Raw genomic sequence first — 25056 nt, forward strand, 5'->3', positions numbered from 1 at the left:
CCCAGGTCAGCCCTACTGTCTCACAACAACTTACACCTCTCCATTTCGGTCAACTCAAGCAGATTTTGTTCCTTAAAACCAAATTTAACCCACACATCAATAAAAGCAGCAAAAAAGTATATACCTAAAGGAACTGAAAACACGTCCACACAAAAACCTGCACGCAATGTTCATTCATAGAGGTCAACAAGTGGAGAGAACCCAAATGCCCTTTGCTGAATGAATGAATGAAGTGTGGCTCACCCACGGCGCACGACTCAGCCACAAGCAGGAGCAGAGAGCCCAGACACGCTACAGCACGACGACCCTTCAAACACAGAAGCAACAGGAGGCAGCCACAGAAGGCCACACGCCACATGCGGCCACTGCTATGATGTGTCCAGGGCAGGCAAAGCCAGACCCAGAGAGCGGCCTGGTGGTCCCCAGGGCTGCGGGGAGGGGGCCTGCCAGTGGGTGTGGGATTTACCAAAAACTGATTGTGGTGACGACTGCACAAGTCTGATCATACTAAAAACCACTGCTTAGTTTAAGAGTGACTCATATGGTATGTGAATTATACCTCAATAAAATTATTATCCAGGAAGAAAAAGCATATGACAAAACTGAACACATAGGCATGATTTTAAAAATTCTTAACCTTTATCTTATTAAGAACTTGTGTCCAGAATACATAAAGAACTCTCACAACTCAATAAGGCAACCGAATATATACATATATAAACAAACCCTGGCTGCTTACCTCACACCATGAACAAATATCAATTCCATTCCTTGTGATCAGTTAACTTTAATTAAAAAAATAATAATTAAAAATCAATTCCAAATGGATTGCAGATCTGAATGTGAAAAGTGAAACAAGAAAGCTTTGCAAAGAACACAGGAGAACATCTTCCTAAGCCTGGGGTAGACGAAGATGTCTTAATTGGACACAACCTACCATAAAATTTAAAAAACGCAGATAAACAGGACTATATTAAAATTATGAACGTCTGTTCATCAGAAAAAGTCAGTAAGAGAGTGAAAAGGCAAGTCATGGAATGGGAGAAGACAACTGTGACTCCCAAATCCAATAAAAGATTCAGACCTACAATATGTAAAGAATTTCCGCATATCACTAAGAAAAAGACTCCCGACAGAAAAATGGGCCAAAGACTTAGAAGCACCTGTCATAAAAGAGGACGCCCGAGCAGAAGTGAACACCCATGAATTCCTCAGCCTCAGCGGCCACCAGGAAATGCAAACTAAAGCCCTAGCGCAAGACTTCTAACACCCACCCGAGCAGCTGGAATTTAAAAGATGTGGTTGGATGTGGGGATCCAGAACCCCAAAACGCTGCCAGGGGCGTGCTGACTGGTGCGGCCACTCCGGAAAGCTGACCAGCAGCGTCCACAGACCTGAACACGTGCATGCTGGAGGGTCGGCCTCTCCACTCCGAGGGGCGCGCCCGAGAGAAATGCAAGCATGTGGCCCCCAAAAGACACGTCCCAGAAGGTCCACAGCCAAGTTCTTCAAAACAGCCCCAAACAGGACACTCCCCCAGGGACCACGGCCAGCAGAACGGATGAATAAACGGGCGTGTGTTCCCACCGTGGAACACTCCACAGCCAGGAGAAGATAAAATGAATCACCACACACACAGAAATTTCACAAAGAAAACGCTGAGCAAAAAGGCAGGCACGAAAGAGTTTAGATTCTAAGATAACCTTTATACAAAGTTCAACAACAGATCAAGCTGTTAAAAGTCAGGTGTGGGGAAGCACATTAGGCCCAATGGATAGAGCATCCACCTACCACATGGGAGGTCCAGGGTTCAAACCCCGGGCCTCCTTGACCCGTGTGGAGCTGGCCCACGCGCAGCGCTGATGCGCGCAAGGAATGCCCTGCCACGCAGGGGTGTCCCCTGCGTAGGGGAGACCCATGCACAAGGAGTGCGCTCTGTAAGGAGAGCCACCCCACGCGAAAAAAAATGCAGCCTGCCCAGGAGTGGTACTGCACACACGGAGAGCTGACGCAGCATGACGACGCAACAAAACGCGACACAGATTCTGGGTGCCGCTGACAAGCATACAAGCGGACACAGAAGAACACACACAGCGAATGGACACAGAGAGCAGATAACTGGGGCGGGGGGGGCGGGGAAGGGGAGAGAAATAAATAAATAATAAATCTTAAAAAAAAAAAAAATCAGGTGTGGGGAGCAGATATGGCTCGAGTGGTTGAGCTCCCGCTCCTCACATGGAAGGTCTCAGGTTCAGTCCCTGGTGCCCCCTAAAAACAAAAACACAAACAAGCGAACAAATGAGAAAACCAGCTTGGGAGCCAATGTGGCTCAGTGGTTGAGCCCCAGCTTCCCAATATGAGATCTGGGGTTCAATCCCCAGCCGTGGTACCTCAAAAAAAAAAAAGTCAGGTGGCAGTTACCCTTTGGGGGGACCACGGGGTGCAGGGCAGGCGCTGGGGCTGGCGATGCCATGCTGAGTCTGCTCTGGGGTGGCCACGTGCGCACGATCAGTTTGTGAAAACCCCCCAGGTAGGCTCACCAGATGGGAGCACTTTTCTGTATTGATGTTATAGTTCAATAAAGTATATAAAAAGATAACAACTGTGGTGAAATCATAGAGCAGCGAAAGTAATAGAATCGTGGTGACTTTAGGTACAGATACACTAGACCACGTGTGCAGCCATGTGGGTTTTCCTCTGATTTTATTCAAGAGGATGCAGCTTTGGGAGCTTCTCTCCTGGAGGCTCTACCTCCAGAAGGAAACACGGACCCTAAAGGCTCAACGTCGCCTGAAAAGACACAGACCTCGCAGGCGAGAGCAGGTGTGAGCAGGAAGGAGGAGGCCGGAGAGCGGGTGTGAGCGGAAAGGAAGAACCCGGAGAGCGGGTGTCAGCGGGAAGGAGGAGCCCGGAGAGCGAGCGGGAGCGGGAAGGAGGAGCCCGGAGACATGGAATTGGGGGGAGGCAGAAGAGACAAAGGCAACTTTCTGAGCAGATTATTACAGAAATACGGAGCTGATGTGTTGCACTTGATACAGGGGAGGTGCCAGACGAGGCTTTCGTGGCAGGTATGAAGACCCCACCCCACCTAAGACGGCGAAACGCAAAGACATGCACCTGCCACCCAAACGACAGACAACCGCAAGATGAGGTTTTTAAGCAAGGACACATCTCTGGAACTGATACACGGGAAATACCTTGTACAGATAAATTATAATTGGCTTTTTTGACCTAGATGACAAATTAATCCCAAAAGGTTTAAAACCAAGCTACAGTGGAAGTTTTTAACTGAGTTTTCAAGGCTGTGTACCAAGGTTACAGCCAGAAGCCATGAAGTAGCTTTACAGGTACAGAATGGGCTAACACCTACCACGTGAGGGGCAGGTGTGGGGCAGCAGGTGCTCAGGCAGGCCCCGACGGAAGGGACGCATTCCACTCGCCTCGTTTGAGCCTCGCCCTCCCCGTGGGCAGAGGAATCACCACCCACTTCCCAGAAAAGAGGCTGAGACCCAGGAGGCTAAGCGCCCTGCGCCGGCCTCCCAGCTGGCAGGGGCGGCGCCGGCTGCGGTCAGGTCCTCACTGTGGGCACCCGTGCTTGCTCCACCCGGAGCCTCCAGCTGGCAAGTAAATCACATCCAGCTGGTGTACCGGCTCCACCCTGACTGTAACAGGCTTCACGAAAGGAGGAGGGGCATAACAAAGATCCCCGAAGCCTACAGACCCGTGCCCCACGTCCGTTCCTGCTGCCCTAAGCGCGTGAGCACGCACGTACTCAGCTTCTCCAGGGACTCTCGGAGGGTGTGCAGCCACAGCTGACAGAGCTCCTCGTCGGTGCACCAGAACGTGACCCGGGCCCACTTCCAGCGGTGGTGCCGCGCTCTCTTCACACAGTGCACTGCGGAGAAGCAAACACGCGCGTTAGTGCCCAGCGGAAAAAGCCCTGCGCAAACAGCGCTCCCGACGCGGGCTAATCGCGGGGTCAAGCCAATCCTTCCCTGGTGGCTCTTTCACTCTTGGTTAACTTCAACGTTTCTTAGAAAAAAGGTCCTTTTTCTCAGATCTTTTAATCCCTATTTAAAAAAAATTGTAACCAACAACCAAAACAACTAAAATTAGAACTTGGAAAAAACGGTATCGCGAAGTGTCTCCCATGAACCACGGAAACACTGAGCTTGTGAAGCAGGACGAGCTAGTCCCTCCCGCGTGCCTGCGGAGCAGCGCGCTCGGGCGTTACCTGTGAAGGCGTGGGGCCTGTCCATCTTCTGCCACTTCCCACTGGCGTAGCGCTTCCCCTGGACGTCGGCTTCCTCCACAGCCAGGATCTCGGAAACAGGAAGGCAGCAGGCATCTGGAAAACAGCACATCCTCACGGCCAGCCCCTGGAAGTCACACGCGGTCTGAAAGAAGCCCAGCTCCAAAATGCCCGGAACGTTCCGCTTCAGCACTCACTTAGAAATCCCAAAGTAAAACGGTCAAACGTCATTCTTTACTCAGAGCTATATAAAACGGGAACCTCAATGTTATCAGAAGAAGGGCTGTTTTACCCAACAGCGTCTCCAAAAGGACACGCAACTCTTCAGGCTATTTGCTCCTGCACGCACCAGCCGCGTGCTAGACGTGGGAAGAGTTCAGAGCGGCCTGTCCTCAGGACAGCGTCCGGCTCGGAAATAAAGAGGGAAAGAAACACGAGCCCTCTTGCTGCACCCGGGAGGGACGTGGCGCGGAGGGGATGCCCGTGCCGCCGAGAGGCCAGGGAGGACAAGGACCAGCTCCAGGCCTAAAGGACAGCCCGCACAAAGGCCACATCGGGGTCCACGTGGGGCCGGTCCCTGCTGGGGCGCGGGCGGGGGGGAGCACAGCACAGGGCTGCGCGCCCCGCAGGCCACGTTCCGGAGCCAGATGCCCCGCGGCCACGGAGACCTTCCACGGCTCTAAGCAGGGGGCACAGGCCTTTTGGAAGGAGGCAGGGGCGGCCTGGGAGAGGAGGCGAGCGGTGGGCACGGGGTGGGGAGGCAGCAAGGGGGGATCTGCGAGCAGCCAAGGCAGTCAGGGCCGCGCCAAGGCCGAGCCTGGGGGGTCCTCCAAAGGCCTTGCTGGGTCTAACTGGAGACAGGAGAAGGGAGGGGAGAGGTGGGTGCGCGCACGGCGGGCTGCGCAGGGTGGCCTCCGTGGTGGAGACCCTGTAAGGAGGCTGGGCCCACCCGGCCGTGCTCCTGAGCTACAGCAGTTCCAGGGCAGCAGGCAGAGAGCGTCCTGCCGGGAACACTGCGGGCAACTGCGGGTGCGGTGCCTGAGAAGGCAGAATGGTGGCACCGAGCCCCGCGCAGAGCAGGCTGTGTTCCCCGGGTGAGCTGCGAACTGCAGCTGGGGAGGTCGCTGCAGCCGCCGTGCGCTTCCCAGGCTGGCTCTAAGACGCACAGTGCAGGTAAAAGCCAGACCTCAGCGGAAGCTAGATGAAAAGGCACCACTGTCATTCCCCGTCACTTAAAGAGCTGCGCCTGTGGAACTTAAGATGCGAGGACTGGGTGGGCAGTGTCCAAACTGGACCTCGGAGGACCCCAAAGCCCCGAAGGCGGGGGTTGGAGATTTTCCTAACCGCCCTGGAGGCCAGGCCCCCCTGATGGAGCCGAGCCCATCGGGGCGCGCTGCCAGGTTCCAAAGTACTGAGCAGAGAACAGCTCAGCGCAAACCGACAAAACAACTGCAAGGGCAGGCGCAGCCCGAGGGGGTGGCCTGTCACCACGGTGACCACGAGGGTTCCAGACGGAAACCCGGCTCGCCTGACACAGAGCTGCAGCGCTGGAAACAAACTGACATGGCTCCTCGTGAGGTTCACAAGCCCCTCAGGCCACGCGCCCCCCAGGCCAACGTGGCCGAGAGAAGGCCAGTCCCAGCAGGCGCATCGCCGAGGCGACTCCAAACCCCGTCTCGTTGTGACCCAGCTGAGTGTGTGCAACCTCCAGAGAGCCATGTCCTTACTCCAAACCAGGTTACCTACGCGGCGGGGCCCAGACACGGCAGGGCCGCTCCCAGGCTGACAATGGTTTCCCACGAGAACCTTGCTGGCTTGTAGAAGCGCTCAGGAGAGCTGGCTCCCCAAGGGAAGTCAGGGAAGGAAGGAGGCGGTGCAGGGGCTCAACGAGCGGGTCGCGGGAGGCCAGCCGAGCAGCCTTCAGCCAAGGCTCCCGTGGACGCAGCCGGGGTCCAGCTGGCGCAGTGGGCTGGGTGGGCGTCCAGCGCGGGGGCCGAGTCTGGCGTAAAGCCGTCCAGATAATCACAGGCCCCGAAGTCACCGAAACCCTTTTGCTTTGAACTATGCCCAGGTATACTCTTCCCTGGACGGGCATCCAAGTATCAAGTCACGAAGACTGGGAAGGACCCTTAAAAAGCCGGGAGCGCACCCGGAGCTGCCCCGCGGCCTCCCCTCAGCCGAGACTACTCAGCGCCCACTGCACTGCGCGACACACGCTGTTCTAGGTGGGGAGGGGTGCGGGGACAGGAAAGCCCGGCCTCACGCAGCTGGCGTTCTGAGGGGGACAGTCAGTAAACGGGCGTCGACATCAATAAATCATGTCGGAAGGGCCTAAATACTACAGAGAAGCACAGAGTGCAGGGGAGGCTGGGCTGCGGACACACAGAACGAAAGAGGGTCACCATTGCACACCTCACACAAAAATCAACTCAAGATGGATTAAAGACCTAATTGTAAGAGCCAAGACCAGGCGAGCAGACTTAGCTCAATGGACAGAGCGTCCGTCTACCCCGGGCCTCCTTGACCCGTGTGGAGCTGGCCCATGCGCAGTGCTGATGCGCGCAAGGAGTGCCCTGCCACGCAGGGGTGTCCCTCGCATAGGGGAGCCCCAGGCGCAAGGAGTGTGCCCCGTAAGGAGAGCCGCCCAGCGCGAAAGAAAGTGCAGCCTGCCCAGGAATGGCGCTGCACACATGGAGAACTGACGCAGCAAGATGACATAACAAAAAGAGACACAGATTCTCGTGCCGCTGACAACAGAAGCGGACACAGAAGAACACACAGCGAAAAGACACAGAGAAAAGACAATGGGGGGTGGGAGAGAAGGAAATAAAATAAATAAATCTTTAGGAAAAAAAAGAGCCATGACCATAAAGACCTTGGAAAGCAATGTAGGGAAGCATCTACAGGACCCTGTAATAGGAAATGGCTTCACGAACTTCACACCCAAAGCAGAAGCAGCAAAAGAACAAATAGATAAATGGGACCTCCTCAAAATTAAAGTCTTTTACACCTCAAGGGAATTTGTCAAGGAAGTGAAAAGACAGCCTACCCAATGGGATAAAATATTTGGTAACCATGACAGGAGACTAATATCCTGCATATGTAAAGAAATCCTGTATCTCAAAAATAAAAAGACAACCCATTTAAAAAATGGGCAAGAGATTTGAGCAGACCCTTCTCCAAAGAAGAATCAGACGTGATCTTTGTCCACAAGCCTCTCCTGTTGCTTTTATCGCAACTGTAGTTGGTGCTGGGGTTTAGTGTATACCCTGGGGACCTGAATCTCTGGACTGACCATGTGGTGGCCAGGCGCTGAGCCTCAACAGACTTGCAACTCCTATACTCTGGTTTGTTGGACTTGCCCCACTCAGCTAACAGGGAGGTGAAGAAGGTCAACCACCACACCAGGGAGCCAAGAGTGCCTACAACTGAAAGCAGGAGAATTGCATCTAGCATCCATGTGGAATCTAAGCCCCCTCTTGATATAGATGTGGAGTGGACACAACCATTCCGAGGTCCACAGGATGGAGGAATAGGGTATGGATTAGAGTGGACTTACTGATACTCTATTCATGAACTATTGTGATTAGTAATCGAAGAAAATGTGGCATTGGTGTGTAGAAAGTGGCCATGATGGCTGCTGGATGTGGGGAGTGGGAGGAAGAGATGTGATGTGGGGGCATTTTCGGGGGTTGGAGTTGTCCTGGGTGGTGCTGCAGGGACAGTTGCCGGATGTTGTGTGTCCTCCCATGGCCCACTGGGTGGACTGTGGGAGAGTGTGGGCTGTGGTGTGGACCGTTCACCATGGGGTGCAGCGGCACTCAGAGATGTATTCATCAAATGCAAGGAATGTCTCATGATGATGGAGGAGGTTGTTGTTATGGGGGGAGGAGTGGGGTGAGGACCTCATATTTTTTGAATGTAACATTAAAAAAACAAAGACAAAAAAAAACTACCATTAAAAAAAGCACATGAAAAATGCTCAAAATCACTAGTTATTAGGGAAATGCAAAACAAAACTATAATGAGATGCCATCTTACTCCCATGAGACTGGCAGCTATAAAAAAAATAGAAGACTACAAGTGCTGGAGAGGATGGGAAGGAATGGGAACCCTCATCCACTGCTGGTGGGAATGCAGACAGATCCAATCATTCTGGAGGACAGTTTGGTGGTTTCTCAAAAAGTTAGCTATAGATCTGCCATATGACCCAGCAATACCACTGCTGGGTATACACCCAGAAGTTCTGAAAATAAGGACACAAACTGATAAATGCATACCAATGTTCATAGTAGCATTATTCACGATTGCCAAAAGTTGGAATCAACCCAAATGCCCATCAACAGATGAATGGATAAACAAAATGTGGTATATACATACAATGGAATACTACTCAGCTCTAAGAAAGAAAATAGTACAAACACATGGGATAACATGGATGAATCTTGAGGACCTTATGTTGAGTGAAGCAAGCTAGGCACTGAAAGACAAATACTATGCGACCTCTCTGATATAAGTAAACCAAGCTGTCTCAGAGAGCTCGAGACTGGATGACAGGTTTAAAGGAGGTTGGGGGGAAAGACAGGAAGGTTGTGAGCTGATGCCTGCATGGGTGAAATCTGTGATAAGCTGGAGGTGAGTATTTGTACAGGGAAGGGATAAGATGGGGGCATAGGGATACCTTTGGGTGAGGCTTTGTGGCCTGAGGGGGGCTAGAGTTGGGAAGATGGGTCAGATGGCCCAAGGAATTGGGGGGAGGGCTGGAGGGAACAGTTGAACGTGGGAGACTGTCAGGTATGTGGTTGAAACTATAATGTTGAGAAAACTCTTTAGAAAATTTAATAAGGAAGGATTACCGCTTTAAGGTGCTTACGGGGGGGCATCTGGCACAGGGGCAGCTTCCAGGGAGTGTGTGGGTGCTCATTTTGTCATAGTGTTATATCTTTGGGTGGAGACCCATACAATGAACGGTGTACCCACTGTTCTCAAACAGAGGGAATTGTGTCTCTTGAGAGAACTGGTGGCTCCCAATTAGGGTTAGGCAGTCTAGTATGTCAAGCCCTCAGCATTGTTGTGAGTATCTGTGAATCTGGTCCTTCAAGTAGTGAAGATTGATTGTCACTGTGGGCCCTGAGAGGAGGGGGAGAGAGGTGTACCATAGATGGAATCAGGGTAACTGGAAGGCAGTGGAAATGTTCCACAAGATCATGTAATGATGGATATAGGTCATGTTAAATTACACCAAAAATGTATAAAAGTCTATAGGCGAAAATAAAAAATGTAAACCATAGTGTAAACCATAATGTAACAAAAAATTTAGAAAATTGTACAGTGTAAGATATAAACCATAATGCAAACCAAAATGGAACCATGTTTGGTAGCTATGTTTCAAAATCTTTACATCAGCTGCAGCATATATAACATGAACATGTAAAAAGATCATTGCTGGGGAAGGGGGAAAAGGGTTTGATGTTGGATATATGAGAGTCCCCTACATTGTATATGTGAATTACTGTGATCTCAAACTTTTGTAAAGACAAAATTAAAACTTAGAAGAAAAAAAAAGGATGTAGACAATGAGGAAGAAATGGAAGAAACTGCCTTGCCACTGTACATACAGGGCAATGCCTATTGCAGTGATGAAAGGCAAAACATCAAAAACAAATATTTTTCATTTTTTAATACCCCAATTTATTTTTACTTTATTTTAGTTTTTCTAAATTAGTATGTATTCTATTTCTAATCTTTAAACCTATCACTATATTTCGTTTTCCTATTAATTGAATTTGGCAATATATTAGGTTTCATTTTTTAAGAAGTTTTGGTCCACAGAGAGGTTCAACTACGGCAGGGGAGGACCGCTGGTGTGGGGTGTTACTGATGGGGACACATGGTTGGGAGGGAGTTCTCCAGGGCATGTATATAGGGTATATAAAAATGCTCGGATATTCATTGGGTATTTTCATAGTAGTTAGAGTTACAAACGACAACTGAGGGAGTGCTGAGTTCCTAGCCAGGGGAGCTCTGTCACATTCCCCAATGGAACAGCAACACTCCCCCAAGCGCAAGGGCAAAGACCAGTGAAGAAGGATGGTCCAGTGATGAGCCCTTGATACTGATGACTATGCTTATGGGCCTGTGTGCCTGGAATAAGAACTAGGCCTAGAGCTGCAGGGTGCCTAAGAGTTACCTCCTGAGAGCCTCCGTGTTGCTCAAATGTGGCCACTCTCTAAGCCAACGCAGCATGCTGCACAGAAGGCCCTGGAGCCCTTCTGTGGCCCGGCCCCCGTGAAGACGTGGCCCTCTCCCGAGTGGCCGGCGGCCTCCACAGGCCACGCTCCCCCAGACCCCCCGAGGCCCCCCTGACGCGGTGCTCGCAGGAGCCTCCACGAGGTCTCGGACGCGAAGCCCTGTCACGGGACACCCCGCGCCGAGACGACGCCCGCTCCCCCGTTCACCCCACCCTCTGGGTGAGACACAAAAGACACTCAACTCGGGCCTCCCGCAACCGGCCCAGCGACGGCTTCCCCTGTGGCTGGAGAGGCGGCGCTGGAAGGGCGGCGGCGGCCGTGAGCCTGCACCTTTCCTCCTGCGCTCTGCTCGGACCGGGGCGGCCTCAGAGACGGAAGGAAGCATGCCAGGATGTGGGCAGCGAGGGACACTGGGGTCGCCGTCCCTCTGCCCGAGGACCCACAGCAAGGACAGGGCAGAGGAGACCTTGGTTTGGGCCTGGGCCAGCCCAGCCCCCGCTGCACATGCGGGATACTCCGGGGGCCCGGGCCCCACCTGCACCTCCCTAGCTCTAGCCCCTCCCCAGGGAGGAACGTGGGGGACAAGCCCAAACAGCGCAGCAGAGGCCACGAAAACACGACTGACCCGAAACCACCTCGTACAGAACCGGAGAGCCACGTAGGCTGGACCCACCACCAACCACCCGCTTAAAAACCCAACGTCATACTCAAACTGCTAGGAACCGCCCCAAACTAGCCAGCATGCCAAGAAGTGGGAAACGCCAACAGCCGCAAGGGAAAGGACGAGTGACAGGTGCCAAACCCGAGACGGCCAGATGTGGAGTCACCAGACCAACGCAAAGCAGCTCTTACAGCCACCCTCAGCAGGTAAAGGTGGAGCCTCCTCCAGTGGTGGGGAGAGAAAGAAGTTCTGCCACCTGGGCCAGTTCCAGCAGCTCTGCTCAAGGAGCGGCAGGTGTTGGCCGAGAAACCGCTTTCCCTGCATCTCTACCCACCGTTGCCCGGGACTGGCCCCGACAACGCCCTCAACCTCTGTCCAGGGTGCCGCCCGGTGGACATCACCGGGGTCGGAGCTGCCCGCCCACCCCGCCCCAGGAGGGCAGAACCTCGCGCCAGCCCGTCCCCGAAGCCAAAGCTCAGTTCCTTCCAGAAGGGGCTCGCCGCGGGGCTGGAGCCCGCTTTGCTGCGGCGTCAGCTGCACAGTGCACAGGCCACTGTCCAGTGGGAAGCACCAAAGCGGGCCAGCCCCTCGCCCTCATACCTAGCATGGCAACAAGGACGTGCCTGAGTCCACAGGCCTGTCCATCCTGCCCCGACACGCCCCTCTCGTTTGAGTTAATTGGGACTTGGGCTGATGTACACAGGTTCGAAAAAAACTGGTTTGCGAGAAGTTAACTGGACCAATGATGAGGCCGAAGGAGATGGGCCTGCAGACCTAGAAGCTGCTGTCTGCCTGTGAGCCCCTCAAATCGCAGCAGCGGTTTCTCCAGGACCAGACTGGTGGGGAAACCACAGCTGAGGGCCACCTCCCGCCAGCGGCCAGCTTGTAAATCGAGTTTACTGGAACACACCCACTCACTGCGTCGACAGCCGCCTTTGTGCTAACTCAGCAGAGTTGAGTGACTGCGAGAGAGCACGTGTCCACACGGCCTAAAACATTTACTATGTGGCCCTTCATGGAAACGTTTGCTGAGCTGTTTCAGGATAACAAATAAAGACTAATATTGTCACATCCCCAGAGAACCACGCTGTTTATGGCTGTGTCTGGCTACTTTCAACTCCCGTAACCTGAGAAGAGCTGGGGCGCTGCCCGCGGAGGCGCTGTGCACGGCTCGGTGCCTGACATCGGGTGCTGACGCGGGGAAAACCCGCGCCTCTTAGAATGACAGGGAGGCGCACCTGGAAAGCTCTTCTATTCTTTCTGGAACAGGCAGGCAGGACTGCCATCCATTTCCTGGGCAGACACGCTGACAGTCCTCCACGTGAAAACACGCCGGGCACGGGCGGCAGAGCGTGACCGTCTGCGTTGTTGTTACGTTGGGCACAGGGAAAACTGCCCGGGGCGTTGGCTACGCAGCCCTGGGGGTCTGCGGTGGGCTTGACGTGAACCATTCGGGTTCCTGGCCCTCCCAATTCAACCCGCATCCCTTCCAGAGCCACAGAAAAGGGCCACTGCAAAGCCCCCACTTCCTCGGCCCGCGGGCCCTGGCATCTCCCGCTCAGTGCCGAGCGCGCAGCTGGCGAGGGCCTGAGCTGCTGGGAACGCCAAGGGAGGCGGTCAGCGAGGGACACGCCAAACTTCCTGCCCACACCCGTTCACTCCAGTGCTCACTCAGCACCTGCTGTGTACGTGGGACGAGGCGAGGGCACCGAGGAGGCAGATGCCAAGGTTAATCTCACGGGAATCTGCCCCCAGAAAGAATGCAGGGAGATAAGACAAGTGCTTAAGAAAAACAGATAACAAAAGAGAAACAAACAACTGAGCGAGGTGCAGGGGGAGCTACAGGATCACCACCACGGGGGGGACTTCCGAAGGGCAGGGTGGTGAGGCCTGCGCTGGCGAGCCGGCCCTGTGAGGTGAGGCGTGGGCAGAGCGCGAAGGTGCGCCAGCAGCAAGGGCCCAGCCGGGCTCGGACAGGTGTGTACAGAGAACAGGTGCGGTGAGGCCAGGGCCGGGCTGTGGGGAGCCAAGGACGTGAGCCCAGCCAAACCTGGGGGGCAGGGAGAACTTTCCAGCAGCGCAGGCCATCCCAGGGAGGGGTGGAGCCTCAGTGACGCACCTGAGGGAAACGGCAGCCCTGGTGGTCCGAGGAGCCTGGGGGCGCCTCATCAACTTCCGTCCTGCCCGGTGGTGCCCGTCAAGGAGCTTTACGGAGCCCTGTGAGCAAGAGGGAGCTGCGGGGGCCTCCCGGCTCCAAGAACCAGTCCCGGAGCGTTCTAACGTCTGAATCTTATCGCACAAAAACGACACCTCCCTAGGGTCAGGCCTCAGCAGCCACGTTTTAAGAGAGCGAACGGGACGGAGAGCAGATGTGGGCCCGGGTTCTCGCTCCCAGGCATTTACGAGCTCACGAAGTACTGAGCGCTGAAATGCAAGACGAAGCGTGACTCTTCTTCCCCGTGTGCTCGGCAGTGTTTTCTAGGTTTTATTAAATCGACGTGAATTAGTCTTGCAACTAGAAAGAAAAAACGCGTTAAGCCTCCGCGTCTTGCCTGCACCTGGGGCCTGTGGGGGTGTGGGGGGCACCCACAGCGGGAGGGCGCTCCTGCCGAGTCCCCACCGGTCAAGCCTTCCTCCCCTGGGCAGTGCCGCCCCCACCGCCTGCCCCCCAAGCCCCCGCTCCCGAAGAGCAGATTCCAGGGCAGCTGAGGCTGCGGCCCAGCGGGAGCTCCCGTCCCTCGCCTGCGGCCGCTCCCAGGCCCGGGTCCTGTCCATCTGTCCTGCTGCCCGGCGGGCTCCAGCGGCTCTGCCTCGGCTCTGGGCCCCCACGGCGACACGGGAGGGAGTGCTGGCTGCACCCAGCGGCTCCCGCCCATCCAGCCGGGCTGAGCGCCGTCAGTTAGGCTTCTAGCTCAGGGCGACCCCGCCGGGTCCCCGAGAGGCTCATTAAACCCCATCTGGCCATGGCTGGTGCGGGGCCCGCAGTGGCCCCCAGGGCTTTGGCCGCCCCTTTCCCCCACTGTTTGAGCCAAACGACTGGGGCTCCTAGCCTGGCCCCCCTTGCCTGCCCCTGCTTCCTCAATTTCCCTCTGACCCCTCCCATCCCCCTCTGCCTTCTTAGAGCCTGCTCTGCCCAACCCCCACTGCCTCCGCCTGCCCAGGGCCCAGGCCACAGCCCCCTCCTGGGTAAATGCAGGCCCCAGAGGGTGGGCCAGGCTGCCCTAGTGACTCCCCGCACGAGGCGCCCTCGCTGGGGCCTGGCTCCCTCCGGGGATGCAGCTTTGCTGGCCCAGAGCTTCCCGGGGAGGAGTGAGGGCAGGCTGCTGCCCCGGCAGGTCCCTCTTGGCAGGCCGAGGGGGACGCCCTGGACGAGCCCCACAAACCAGCTTCTCGACGGCAGGAGGGAGGCAGCAGGCACCCCGAGCCAGGGGAGAGGCAGGTGTGGAGGGTCCCAGCCAACCCGCCCCGGCACGCTGGAAGTGGACACGCCGCCCCCTGGAACGCAGGACGTGGGGACCAGAGGACACCAGTGCTGAAGGCCACCCCAGGGGGCCTCCCGGGGGCAGCACAGCCCCCACCGTGGCTACAGCCCCGGGGCCGGCTGGGACCCAGCCAGCTCCGGGCCTGGGTCTCCACCAGCCGGGCAAGGTCCCTAGACTCCGGCTCTGGGCTCAGGGGACTCTGTCCCGGCTGAACGCCAGACCAGCCAGCGGTCCCCGCTCAGGATCTCCTGGGAGGCGAGGGGGAGGGAGCGCCCCTCGCCCGGCAGGGCTGCAGACCACCGCCCAGAAGCACAGGCGCCTGGTTCTCACCAGCCCCAGACGCAGCGGAGCAGGGAGGGCCGCCCCGGGCAGGGCCCAGCCCTCCAGTGCCCGGCTCAGCGGCGCTAACGCGGTGGAAAGGACCTCCAGAGCGGTGCTGGTGGCAGGGTACTTGTGCAGGACACGCCTGCCACGCCTGCGTCCTGCTTGATAAAGATGGAAGGAGCGAGCAGCAGGATTAAAAACCAGAAATCACAGGACAGACGCAAGGGCAGGGCTAGTCTAAAGAATTTTGTGTGATCTATGTATCTTTAAAAAAAAAAACATTAAAAAAAAAGACTACATTGAAGCCAAAGAAAGCGAGAAGCCGCTGTGGACAGAGCAGCAGATGGGGGAACTGCAGACAGGATGCTAAGGTCACGAGCTCCGCTGCTTGCAGCGTCACCGCAGCCAGGAACCAGCCAGACCGTGGCTGCCGGCTCTGACAGGACACGAGTCCTTTCCTTCTTAGATCTCAATATTGAAGAAGGCAGGACGCGGGCGGTGGGCTTGTCCATAAAGGCCGCCCTGGGGACGTTCGCTGACACACGGCTACTCACGCACGCAGCCCCCGAGAAGCCAGGGGCCACGGGCGCCACCCTTCCCCTCCAGGGAACGGAGGTTCATGAAGGGGAAAAACAAAACAGATTCAACTTGGGAAAGGCAACAAAGTGACCAAGCGGCCCCCCTATTTTGAACCTGGATACTCGCTACTCTGCCCAAAGACAATTTCTGGAACGGTTTTGAATGGCTTCTCTCTCCCCCAGTTCCACGAGCTCTGAAGCCAGCCTCTATTTCACTAAACGAAGTGTGTTAAGATTTAAGATGCTGAGTATTTCCCAGGCAAGCTGAAGGCCGCCGTGAAGGGCTCCTGAAGGCGTTTTTAAATCCCCTTCTCGTGAATGAAATGAGGGGGATTGCACGGGACAGAGAAGGGATCTGCTGTATGATCAACCGTACGGAGTTTTAGTCTTTCCTATACCGAGAAGCAGCGGCTGGGGCATTTTTCAGGCTGGCTGACTACCCCTGCTTTCCTCATGATAGCGTTTGTCATAACTTAGTAACGCACACGTGCCCCTAGAGACAGTTAACAATTTTGAAATATTAAGGTCTTGCCAAGGTTCTGAGGTTCAAGGCTGTAAGCAGGACAGCCTTCCAGTGTAAACACCTTGAAAGAGAAAGTAATAAATTGACAGTGCGGCAACTCACTGCATCCTGTGTCACCACTCTCACGTTAATATCGGATAAAGATTTTAATGGATATGGAAATTCTAAAGCAGAATCAAAGCTCCCCTTGGGGACATGGCGAGGCTTTAGGAGCCTCCTACACAAGTGGCAGCCAAAGCGCGACCACCTGGCAGAGAACACACACTATTAAAAACCCCAAACCATCTGAAAAATAAAGTGCACAAGTCTTCAAGATGGCACCAAACAACGGGCAATGCTTCCCGGGGCCCATTTCTTAGAGAGTTTGCCAGGGTGCCCACAATTGACTTTTGTTTGTGCTCTCTGACTGCTGACTTCATTCAATGTCTGCGCAATTCAGTTTTGGTTCTGGATACTTCAGTCGGCCCCTCTGTGAAGGTTTTATCTGCACAGAGTCGGTATTTGACTTGCTTTAACCTAGAAGGTTTTTTTTTTCTTTTCACTATATTTAAAGAAAAATTGTACCAGGAAAAAAAAAATCCAGGCCTCTATTTGCCCTGGGGAACCAGGAACAGGGGCCTGCTCCGGTGGTGCGGGGGCCATGGGGCACACTGGAGGAATGAGGGTCCCCAAAGCACATCTCCCAGGCCTGGGAAAGGGAGAGTCCCCAATGTGTGTCAGATAACCTCCCGGGACCCCAAGGCAGGGACCAGAGCAGGTCCCAGGCCCCAGGTCCGGCAGTCTGGCCCTGCCCCTGCCCCCATCCTCGGAAAGCAGACAGCAGCCCCTGCGCTTCCGGCCTAAGAGGCATCCAGCCTCCTGGGGACCCCCCCCCCAAGCGTCTGTCCCCCATGCCCCCAGACCTCAGCCCAGGAGCCAAGCCTTGGGCCCTTGTGTCCCCGTGTCCTGCACGGTGCCCTGCGGGGAACGGCCGGGCCTTTTCATTTCTCCTTAGCTCGGAACCCCCCAGCTAGCCCTTCTCCTGGCCGGGAGAGCCTGAGGTCAGCCGTCCAACCCGTCCAGACACAAGGCCGGAGCCCTCCCGGCTTAGGGCGCTGCTTTAAACAAACAAACAAAAAAAACAGCATCTGTCTGTCTGTCTGGTACCGCCCTGCGGGGCCGTGGAGCTTAAATAAATCTGAGACCCGCAGCGGCCTACGGGATGCGCCGCCTCCACGCTGGCCTCCAGCGCAGACCACACCGGCGCCTCGCCCGGGGGTCCCTCCAGCAAAGGGCTCAGAGGCCCACCCGCGCCCTCGCCCTCACCCACGCGCTCTTCGTCGGCCCCGTCCCGGGGGCGCGGGCACTCCCGATGGCCGAGACGGTCTCAGGCTGGCAGCAGCCGAGGCCCGCGAGACCCCGCCGAGCCCCCCGAGAAGCCCCCGGGCCCCCCTGCCCCGGCCTCCCCGCCGCTTCCGGCCCCCCCGCCGGGCGCGCGCGGCCCTCCCCCTCCCCTCCCCCTCTCCCCCGCCCCCGGCGCCGAGCTCGGGGCGGCCGGGGGGCCGGGGGGCCGGGACGCACTCACCCGCGCCGGGGGCGCCGGCGGGCCCCGGGCCCCGCCACCAGCGCAGCAGCGCCCGCGCGGGCTCCAGGCTGACGGCGCAGCTCTGCTGCTTCACCCACAGCACCGAGCGCAGCGGCTCCATGGCCAGCGGCCGCCGGCGCGGGGGGCGGCGCGGGACCGTTAGCGGCCCCGGAGGCGGCGGGGCGCGGCGGCGCGGGGCGGCTGCGTCAGCCCGTACGCCGGGCGGCGGGGTGCGGGGCGGGGGCGGGGCCGCGGCGGGGGCGGGGCGGGGGCGGGGCGGGGGCTGGGGGGGGATGGGGCGAGGGGCGGGGGACAGGGGTGCAGGGGAGCCGGGGAGGAGGGGGGCAGAGAGAGCGGGGGGACAGGCGCAGGAAATGGGGTGCAGAGGGAACTGGGGTGCAGGGGAGCCCGGGAGGAGGGGGGCAGGGGGAGCCGGGGAGAGAGGCGGAGGAAACGGGGTGCAGGGGGAATTGGGGTGCAGGGGAGCCCGGGGAGGGGGAGCAGGGAGGCGGAGGAAACGCGGTGAAGAGGGGAAATGGGGTGCAGGGGAGCCCCGGGAGGGGGGGCTGGGAGAGTGGAGGGGGAGGCGGAGGAAATGGGGTGCAGGGGGAACGGGAGTGCAGGGGAGCCCGGGGAAGAGGGGGTTAGGTAGAGCCGGGGGGGGGGGGGGGGGGGGAGGAGGTGGGGTGCTGGGGGAGCGGGGCTGGGGAACCGGCGGGCCGCGGACGGGCGCCTCCCGGGTCCGGGCGCAGGCACCTCCCCTGGCCGCCCGCGCCGAGTGGGCGACGCCCGCCAGGCGAGGCCTAATGACAGGGCAGGCCGGGGCGGCCCAGGAACGCGCCGCCTGCGCCCTGGCGGGCGGTCTCTGCCCGGCCGGCCCCGCCCCGCCGGCTGGGCTGCCCCTGCTCCCGTCAGCGCTGTGCCGGGCAGGTGCCCCCCGCAGGCGTGGGTCCCACTGAGCCCCCTCAGGAGCTGCCCCCCGCACCCCGGGCGAGCCAGGCATGCGCCTGCCTCAGGCCCAGCCTCAGGGCGACCACCGGGCTGCAGGTGCGTGCTGGAGGGGCCACAGCTGCCCCAGGTTACCCAGCTGTAGGGGGAACTGGGGCGCAGGTCCGTGGAGCTGGCTGGGGCTCCAGGGCGACCACTGGGCCGCAAGGACCCGGCCCCCATCAGAGGGTGGCCGAGGCCTCCCAGAGCCCGTAGTCAGGGGTGAACTGCCCCAGCGGCGCAGAGCCAGGTGGCGGAGGGGCTGGGAGGCGAGCTGCAGGGGACGGGCAGGGAGGGCTTGCCCGAGGAGAGGCCGCCCACCGGGCTGGCAGTGAGCTGCTCTGGAGCCTGAGGTCCCCTGGCAGGAAGCTGGGGGATCAGTGGGCCAGGGCCCCCTCCCCTGCAGCCTGGGTGAAAAGGAAGGTGGTGCCCGAGTGCCACACCCAGGCTCAGTGCGAGCACCCCTTCCTGGGGGAGCCTATGTCCTGTCTGTCCTCACAACCCCGGAGGACCTGGCCTTGTTGCCCACTGCTGGATCCCTCGTGCCCAGAGCAGTCCTGGCACCTGCAGGCACTCAGATTATTTGTTCAATGAGTAATTCTATCCCTAACTTACCAGAATCGGGGGCTGGAAAGTGCCAGCGCGGGGGCCCCCAAGGTCCTCCTCCAGGACTCAGTGTGTGGCCTGAGAGCCGCTCTGCCCCCTCGCCTCTGCCTGCCCGGCCCGCTGCCTCTCAACCCTCCTGCAGGGAGCCTTGCCTCACAGATCTGCCCGGGGGGCCTGTCACAGGCTATCTACACGTCCAGCTCTTATTCCCACCCATGGCAGGGACCACTTACAGGGCGGGAATGGGTGGTGACCACTCCTGGCTGGGAGCAGCTGAGATGCCAGAGGCCCAGGGACAGCCCTGCAGCCTCCCTGGGGTCTGGTTGGGCGGGCACAGGCAGGGAGGAAGGCCTGGGCGTGAGTCCCTTGGGCAAGCCAGACCTGATCTCCCCGCCACGCAGTGTGGGTGGGTGGACAGCCAGGCCTGCCCTGCCTCCTCCGCCCCAGGCTGTTCCGAGGCTCAGGATGTGGATGTGAAACGCGCTGGCAGGAAGTACTGGCTGTGCCGAGCCGCCCCTCCCTGCAGGGCCTCTGCTCTGGCCTCTGGGTGGCAGGGTCCCTCCACGCCCCCCTTAGTTCATCTGATCCTCCAGAGACCCCGCCTCAGCTCCTCAAATCCTCCAGGCAGACCCTGGAGCCGTGGAGCCAGAGGGGGCCCAGGAGGGCTCAGGATGCCCCCCCCAAACCCGGTCCAGAGGGCCATGGGAACATCAGTTACAAGGGCACCCGGGTGGAGGGGGCGTCGAGGAGGGCGCCTGCTTCTCCCTCAGCCAGGCCGGGGTCTCCGGGTGACTTCCGCCCACCCTTCACCCCGGGGCATAGGCCCCGCTGGTTGACAAAGGGAGGGGTGGCGAGAGCCAGGCTGGCAGAAGGCGAGCTTGTTCCCAGGGGGAGCTGGATGGGGAGAGGGGTCGGCTGGGGGCTGTGGCCCCAGCCCCGAGCACAGCGCTGCAGAGGGGGGGGAGAGAGGGGCACCTGCCCCCGAGCAGCTGCAGAGTCCCTGCCGCGGGCAAGGCTCCCGCAGAGAGGCTGCCAGGAGTCCTCCGAGGCCTGCCCGCTGCGTGGTGGCAGTGCCCCCGGCTGCCCCCAGGACTGCCCGGCCACCTCTCTCGTTATTTCCTGGCAGGCTCACCCTTCCCGCTGGTCTGCTTGGGCCACCCCGGCCCTCCCCTGCAGCCCACCCTCCACGTCCACGGCGCCTGGCAGCCTCCTCGTGGGCTTTGCCAGGCTGCACCCGGTGGCCTGGCCACCTGCCGGGGCTTCCCGCTGGCCCGTGTGGGCACAGCTGGCCCCAGTCCTGCTCAGCAGCTGAACAGGCCCTGGGCCACCAGGCAGGCCAGGGAGCATGGGTCCTGCCACCTGCCTGTGTCCCGTGCCAAGTCCGGGCCTGGGCTCCTGCCCAGGGGCCTAATGCCTGGGCCCTGGGGCTGCCCTGGGGTCTGGCCAGCTTGGCCAGGGTGGACACCCTCCAGCAGGTGCCAGCACCCACTGCCCTGGGCTGTGCCTGCCCGGATTCCCTGGTAGGCGGCTGCCTGGATCCTAAGGTCATGTCTCGGCCACACCCTTGCCCCCCACCCTGATGAGGGGCCCGCCAGCCTCTCCCCACACGGGGGACCGGACGCTAGCAGCACCTTCAAGCACGGCCCCTCCTTGGCCACTGACCTACCTTCCCTTCCATCTCAGACCCCCCCGGCTGCGTTTCCTGGGATGGTCCCCCTGCTTATCTTCTGGAGAATTCCTCCCCCACCTCAGCCACGGGACTTGACATCAGAAACCAGAATAAGGCAGGATGGGGCTGGGGAATGCCGGTACCTGCTGCTCTCTGCCCTCCGCCCTCGCCCTCCGCCCTCTACCCTCTGCCCTCCGTCCTTGGCCTCCACCCTCACCCTCTGCCCCCCGCCCTCCAGGGGAGTAGCCTTCCAAACTACCACCAGTCACACCCTGGAAGAAATGTCCTGGGCCTACAGAGGCCCAGGAGTTTGGAGAGCAAGCTGATAATTTACAAAAAACACATCCCTGTGTTGTAATAACCCCTAGAAATGAGTATTACCCAATTTTACAGATGGAAAAACTGAAGGCCACAGAACTAAACTGATGTGCTACTCAGAAAGTCAGCTGGATGGGTGGTCCTCCCAGCTGCCCAGTGTGACCACGGGCTCACACTGCTCTGGGGACATCTGAAATGTGAGGCCTGAAGGTCCCCCCAGGCTCCGGCCTGCCCCCTCGGCAGCCTGACCAGTCTGTCCCACCTGCAGGGCACCTGGCCTGGCCGGCCTGCTCTCGCCCCCATGCAGATTCGAGTCCCGGCGGCCGGAGGGGGATCTGCGGCTCTGGGGCAGGTGTGGAGCCCTCAGGGACAGGCTGTTCCTGTGGGGGAAGTCGGGGGCCACACAGGTGGGAGGGAGGCAGCCTCGCGGCTGGAGGAGAGATGGACACTAGGAGGGCGAGCCGGGAAGCAGGGGGGCAGAGCTGCTGGGCGGCTGGAGGCAGAGGAGCGGGCCGAGGAGCTGACGGAGGAGGCACGGGGCTGCCCCTCGCCCGGTGCCCACCTTGCCCGATTGTAGTAAAATGCCTGCCTCTTGTTGCTGCAAGGTGGCAAGGGCTCCGGAAATGGGGGCTGCTGAGCACCCAGCCTCGGGGAGGGTTGGGGGGGGTGGGAAAGCCCTGCTGGATGCCGCCCGTGACCGGCGGGAGCTGGCTGAGCGGCCCTTGCACTCCCCGGTTGGGTGGAGTACCAGGCAATTAGCGCGCAGGCGAGAGCTGTCAACTGATTTCCAGGTTGACAGGTGGAGGCTGACTGGCAGGGCATGTTTTATTTGCCTTTTCGTATTTGGGGCCTATAAAAAGAGAGGAAACGGCCGGGTCATCTGATTCAGCCAGGGGGTGGGAGCAGAGGGCTGGGGCCACAGTTGGAACCCGGAAACCCACTTCAAACGAACCCACGGAATTGCAGGTCACCTCCCCTGGAGGAGACGCCGCCTTCCACGGCTCAGTCCACCCTCCTTTACAGACGGGGAAACTGAGGCTGCGAAGGTGTAGAGGGAGCTCACGGCCGTCACCTGACTGCTTGCTGAGCTCACCCGCAGCCCACCCCCGGGTGCAAGGACCGGGACAGGTGCTGAGGAGCGCGTGAGCGCAGAGCTGGACAAGGCTGCAGAGGTGCGCCCGGGATCCCAGGACCAAGTGTCCCTGCTGCGCCGCGGCGCGGGCAAGGAAGGGAGGTACGCGTGGCACCAGGAATGCCAGGGCACGGGGAGACGCCTCGCCCAGGGGCCCCAGGTGGGGGGCAGCACCTGGGGGCAGTGACTAAAGTGCTACTGCCAGTTCAGAGCCCTCGGACAGGAACCCGGCAGGGAGTGTCCCGGCCTGCAGCGGGCAGCGGCCACCGGCTTTTGTTGATAACCAGCTCGCTGGCCCTCGGGGGCCCGTCACAGTTTTCCTTGGAGCCAAAGCCTATTGACCCCATTTTCCAGCTGAGGCCACCGAGGCTCGGAGGGACAAAGCAGCCCGGGCTTGTCTGAACCCCAGGCCACGCACTTGCCCTTTCCACAGGCAGACCCCACATTTGTGAGGGAAGAGACATCTCGTTTTTTTAAGTCATGGAAACAGCGAAGAAATCCTTAAACAAACAACAAAATCATCAGACAGGAAGCCCTTTAAGCCCCTTTGCAGATGACCCCTGTGCTGTGCCTAGGTGACAAGGTGACCTCACAGGAACCCAGGTTTAGGGACATTGACAAGCCTGTGCCTTATTTCCAAAACTCATCACAGGAAACCGCTGTGGGCACCAGAGCTGAGATTAGCAGTCGGTCCTGGACCTGCTGGAAAGCTTAGTCACAAGCACCCCACGGAGGGGAGCGGGTTCCTGCGGGTCTAAGCCCCCATCAACAAACCGCTGAAACAAGCTTATCTCCCTGCTTCTACAGCAAGAGCAATCGGTTTGAAATGTAACTCAAGACCCCAGGGGCAGGGAAGCGGACTTGGCCCAGTGGTTAGGGTATCCACCTACCACATGGGAGGTCTGCGGTTCAAACCCCGGGCCTCCTTGACCCGTGTGGAGCTGGCCCATGCGCAGTGCTGATGCGCGCAAGGAGTGCCCTGCCATGCAGGGGTGTCCCCGCGTAGGAGAGCCCCACACTCAAGGAGTGCGCCCCGTAAGGAGAGCCACCCAGCGGGAAAGAAAGTGCAGCCTGCCCAGGAATGGCGCCGCACACACAGAGAGCTGACGCAGCAAGAAGATGCAACAAAAAGAAACACAAATTCCCGGTGCCACTGATAAGGATAGAAGTGGACAAAGAAGAACACACAGCTAATGGACATAGAGAGCAGACAACTGGGGGAGGGGGCGGGGAAGGGGAGAGAAATAAATAAAAATAAATAAATCTTAAAAAAAAAAAGACCCCAGGGGCCCCACCTACTATTTCCCCCACAGCCCCTGCTCCCAAGCCCTATGCCCACCTTGCTACCTCTTGACACTGCCATGCATGGGCCCACCCCAGGGCCTTTGAACATGCCAGTTCCTTTTCCCAGAACACACCTTGCCCTCAGCTCATTGTGTGGCTCCCATTTTCCCTTCCCTCCAGTCTCTGCTTAAAAGTCCAAGAAGCCAGGCTGCCCCCTGCCCCGTCTCCTGCCCTGCTCCAGCCCCTTCTTCCTTTTTATTTTCACCAAAGCTTTGATCACCACCTGATGCTACATTGTGTGTTTATATTGTCCATTGTCCACGCTGGAATGTATGCTCCACACAGGCAGGGCTCTGCTGCTGGATCTGGAGGGGTGCCCAGCCCCCAGAATAAATGAATGTCCAGAATGTAGATGGAGAGGGACTAGTGGAGCAGGTGGGCAAAAGTATTTCAGAACAAGAGGGAGCAAAAGAACCAGAACCCTCCAGACAAGGAAATGCTTTGTCCTTCCTTGGAAAGGAGTCCTGATTTCTCTTTTTTGCTCAGAGAGCTCTAAATGGATGCAGAAATAAGGACATTTGTTATCAATACGATTAGAAGCAGTCTGATTATCCTTCAAAAATATTAAAAGAGAAAGAAAATTAAATGTAGTTCAAGCCAGAAAAGGCTTAATTGCAAAGGACTATATAAGTCTTCAAGAAGAAAAAATGAAAATGATGATATACCTGTAACAGATACTATAGTAAATATAAATGGGCTAATTTATATTTAAGAGTCTTGGATTAAATGAAAACACAAACCTCAACAATATGTTGCTCACAAAGGACGCTCTGGAAACAAAAGTCGCGGGAAGCTAGAGCGGAGTGCATCGCTGCCCTTCCTGCAGGGCTTGAGCCCACTGGGAGCACCTGCTCCATTCTTTAAGGGATGACAGCTCAGCATTGCCTCCCGATTACCCCGTCTCCATTATCCTCATGCTCAAAATGACTTCTAATACAGAGCCTGGCAATACTGGAGGTGTTCTGTCCATATTTGCTGAATGAAAGAATGCATGCAAGCACAGGAAAGCCAAGGAAGCAATATTAATTCAAGACAGAGCTGAGTTTAAAGCAGGAGTTGAAAATAGAAACATTGATGAGGACAGAGATTAGGGCATGGTGGGGCTTGGGGCAAACCAACTGGACCTGCCTGTCAAAAGGGGATAGAGCCTCTCAGCACCAATCATTTGTCACCATGTAGAAATGTGGCTCTCTTCTTCTTGTATTGTCAAGATAAGCATTTTCAAGAGAAGTCAGAGACCCATATATTTTCCCTCATGGTTTTTAAACATTGGCAACCAATTCCAACACACAACACAAAATACTTGGCAACACAACACTTTTAGGCAGAGGCTAGCCTGTCTGTGACTTCTGGTTTAAAACCGTG

The 25056-nt window shown here is 57.9% G+C and overlaps 1 protein-coding gene across 1 annotated transcript in view; it reads right to left on the reverse strand.

The window, feature by feature from the left end:
* CERK (ceramide kinase) overlaps positions 1 to 17859 on the reverse strand; it is a 43612-nt gene extending 25753 nt beyond the window's left edge. Inside the window, exons 1-3 of the mRNA XM_058308953.2 lie at positions 17636 to 17859; positions 4235 to 4348; positions 3773 to 3895 (exon numbers count right to left, since the gene is read on the reverse strand). Coding sequence (XP_058164936.1) covers positions 3773 to 3895; positions 4235 to 4348; positions 17636 to 17756 — 358 coding nt within the window. The 5' untranslated portion in view covers positions 17757 to 17859. The remainder of the gene's footprint in view (positions 1 to 3772; positions 3896 to 4234; positions 4349 to 17635) is intronic.
* Between the last annotated feature and the right edge of the window lie 7197 nt (positions 17860 to 25056).

The sequence above is a fragment of the Dasypus novemcinctus genome, chromosome 12 (assembly GCF_030445035.2).
Source record: "Dasypus novemcinctus isolate mDasNov1 chromosome 12, mDasNov1.1.hap2, whole genome shotgun sequence".
Classification (NCBI taxonomy): Eukaryota; Metazoa; Chordata; class Mammalia; order Cingulata; family Dasypodidae; genus Dasypus; species Dasypus novemcinctus.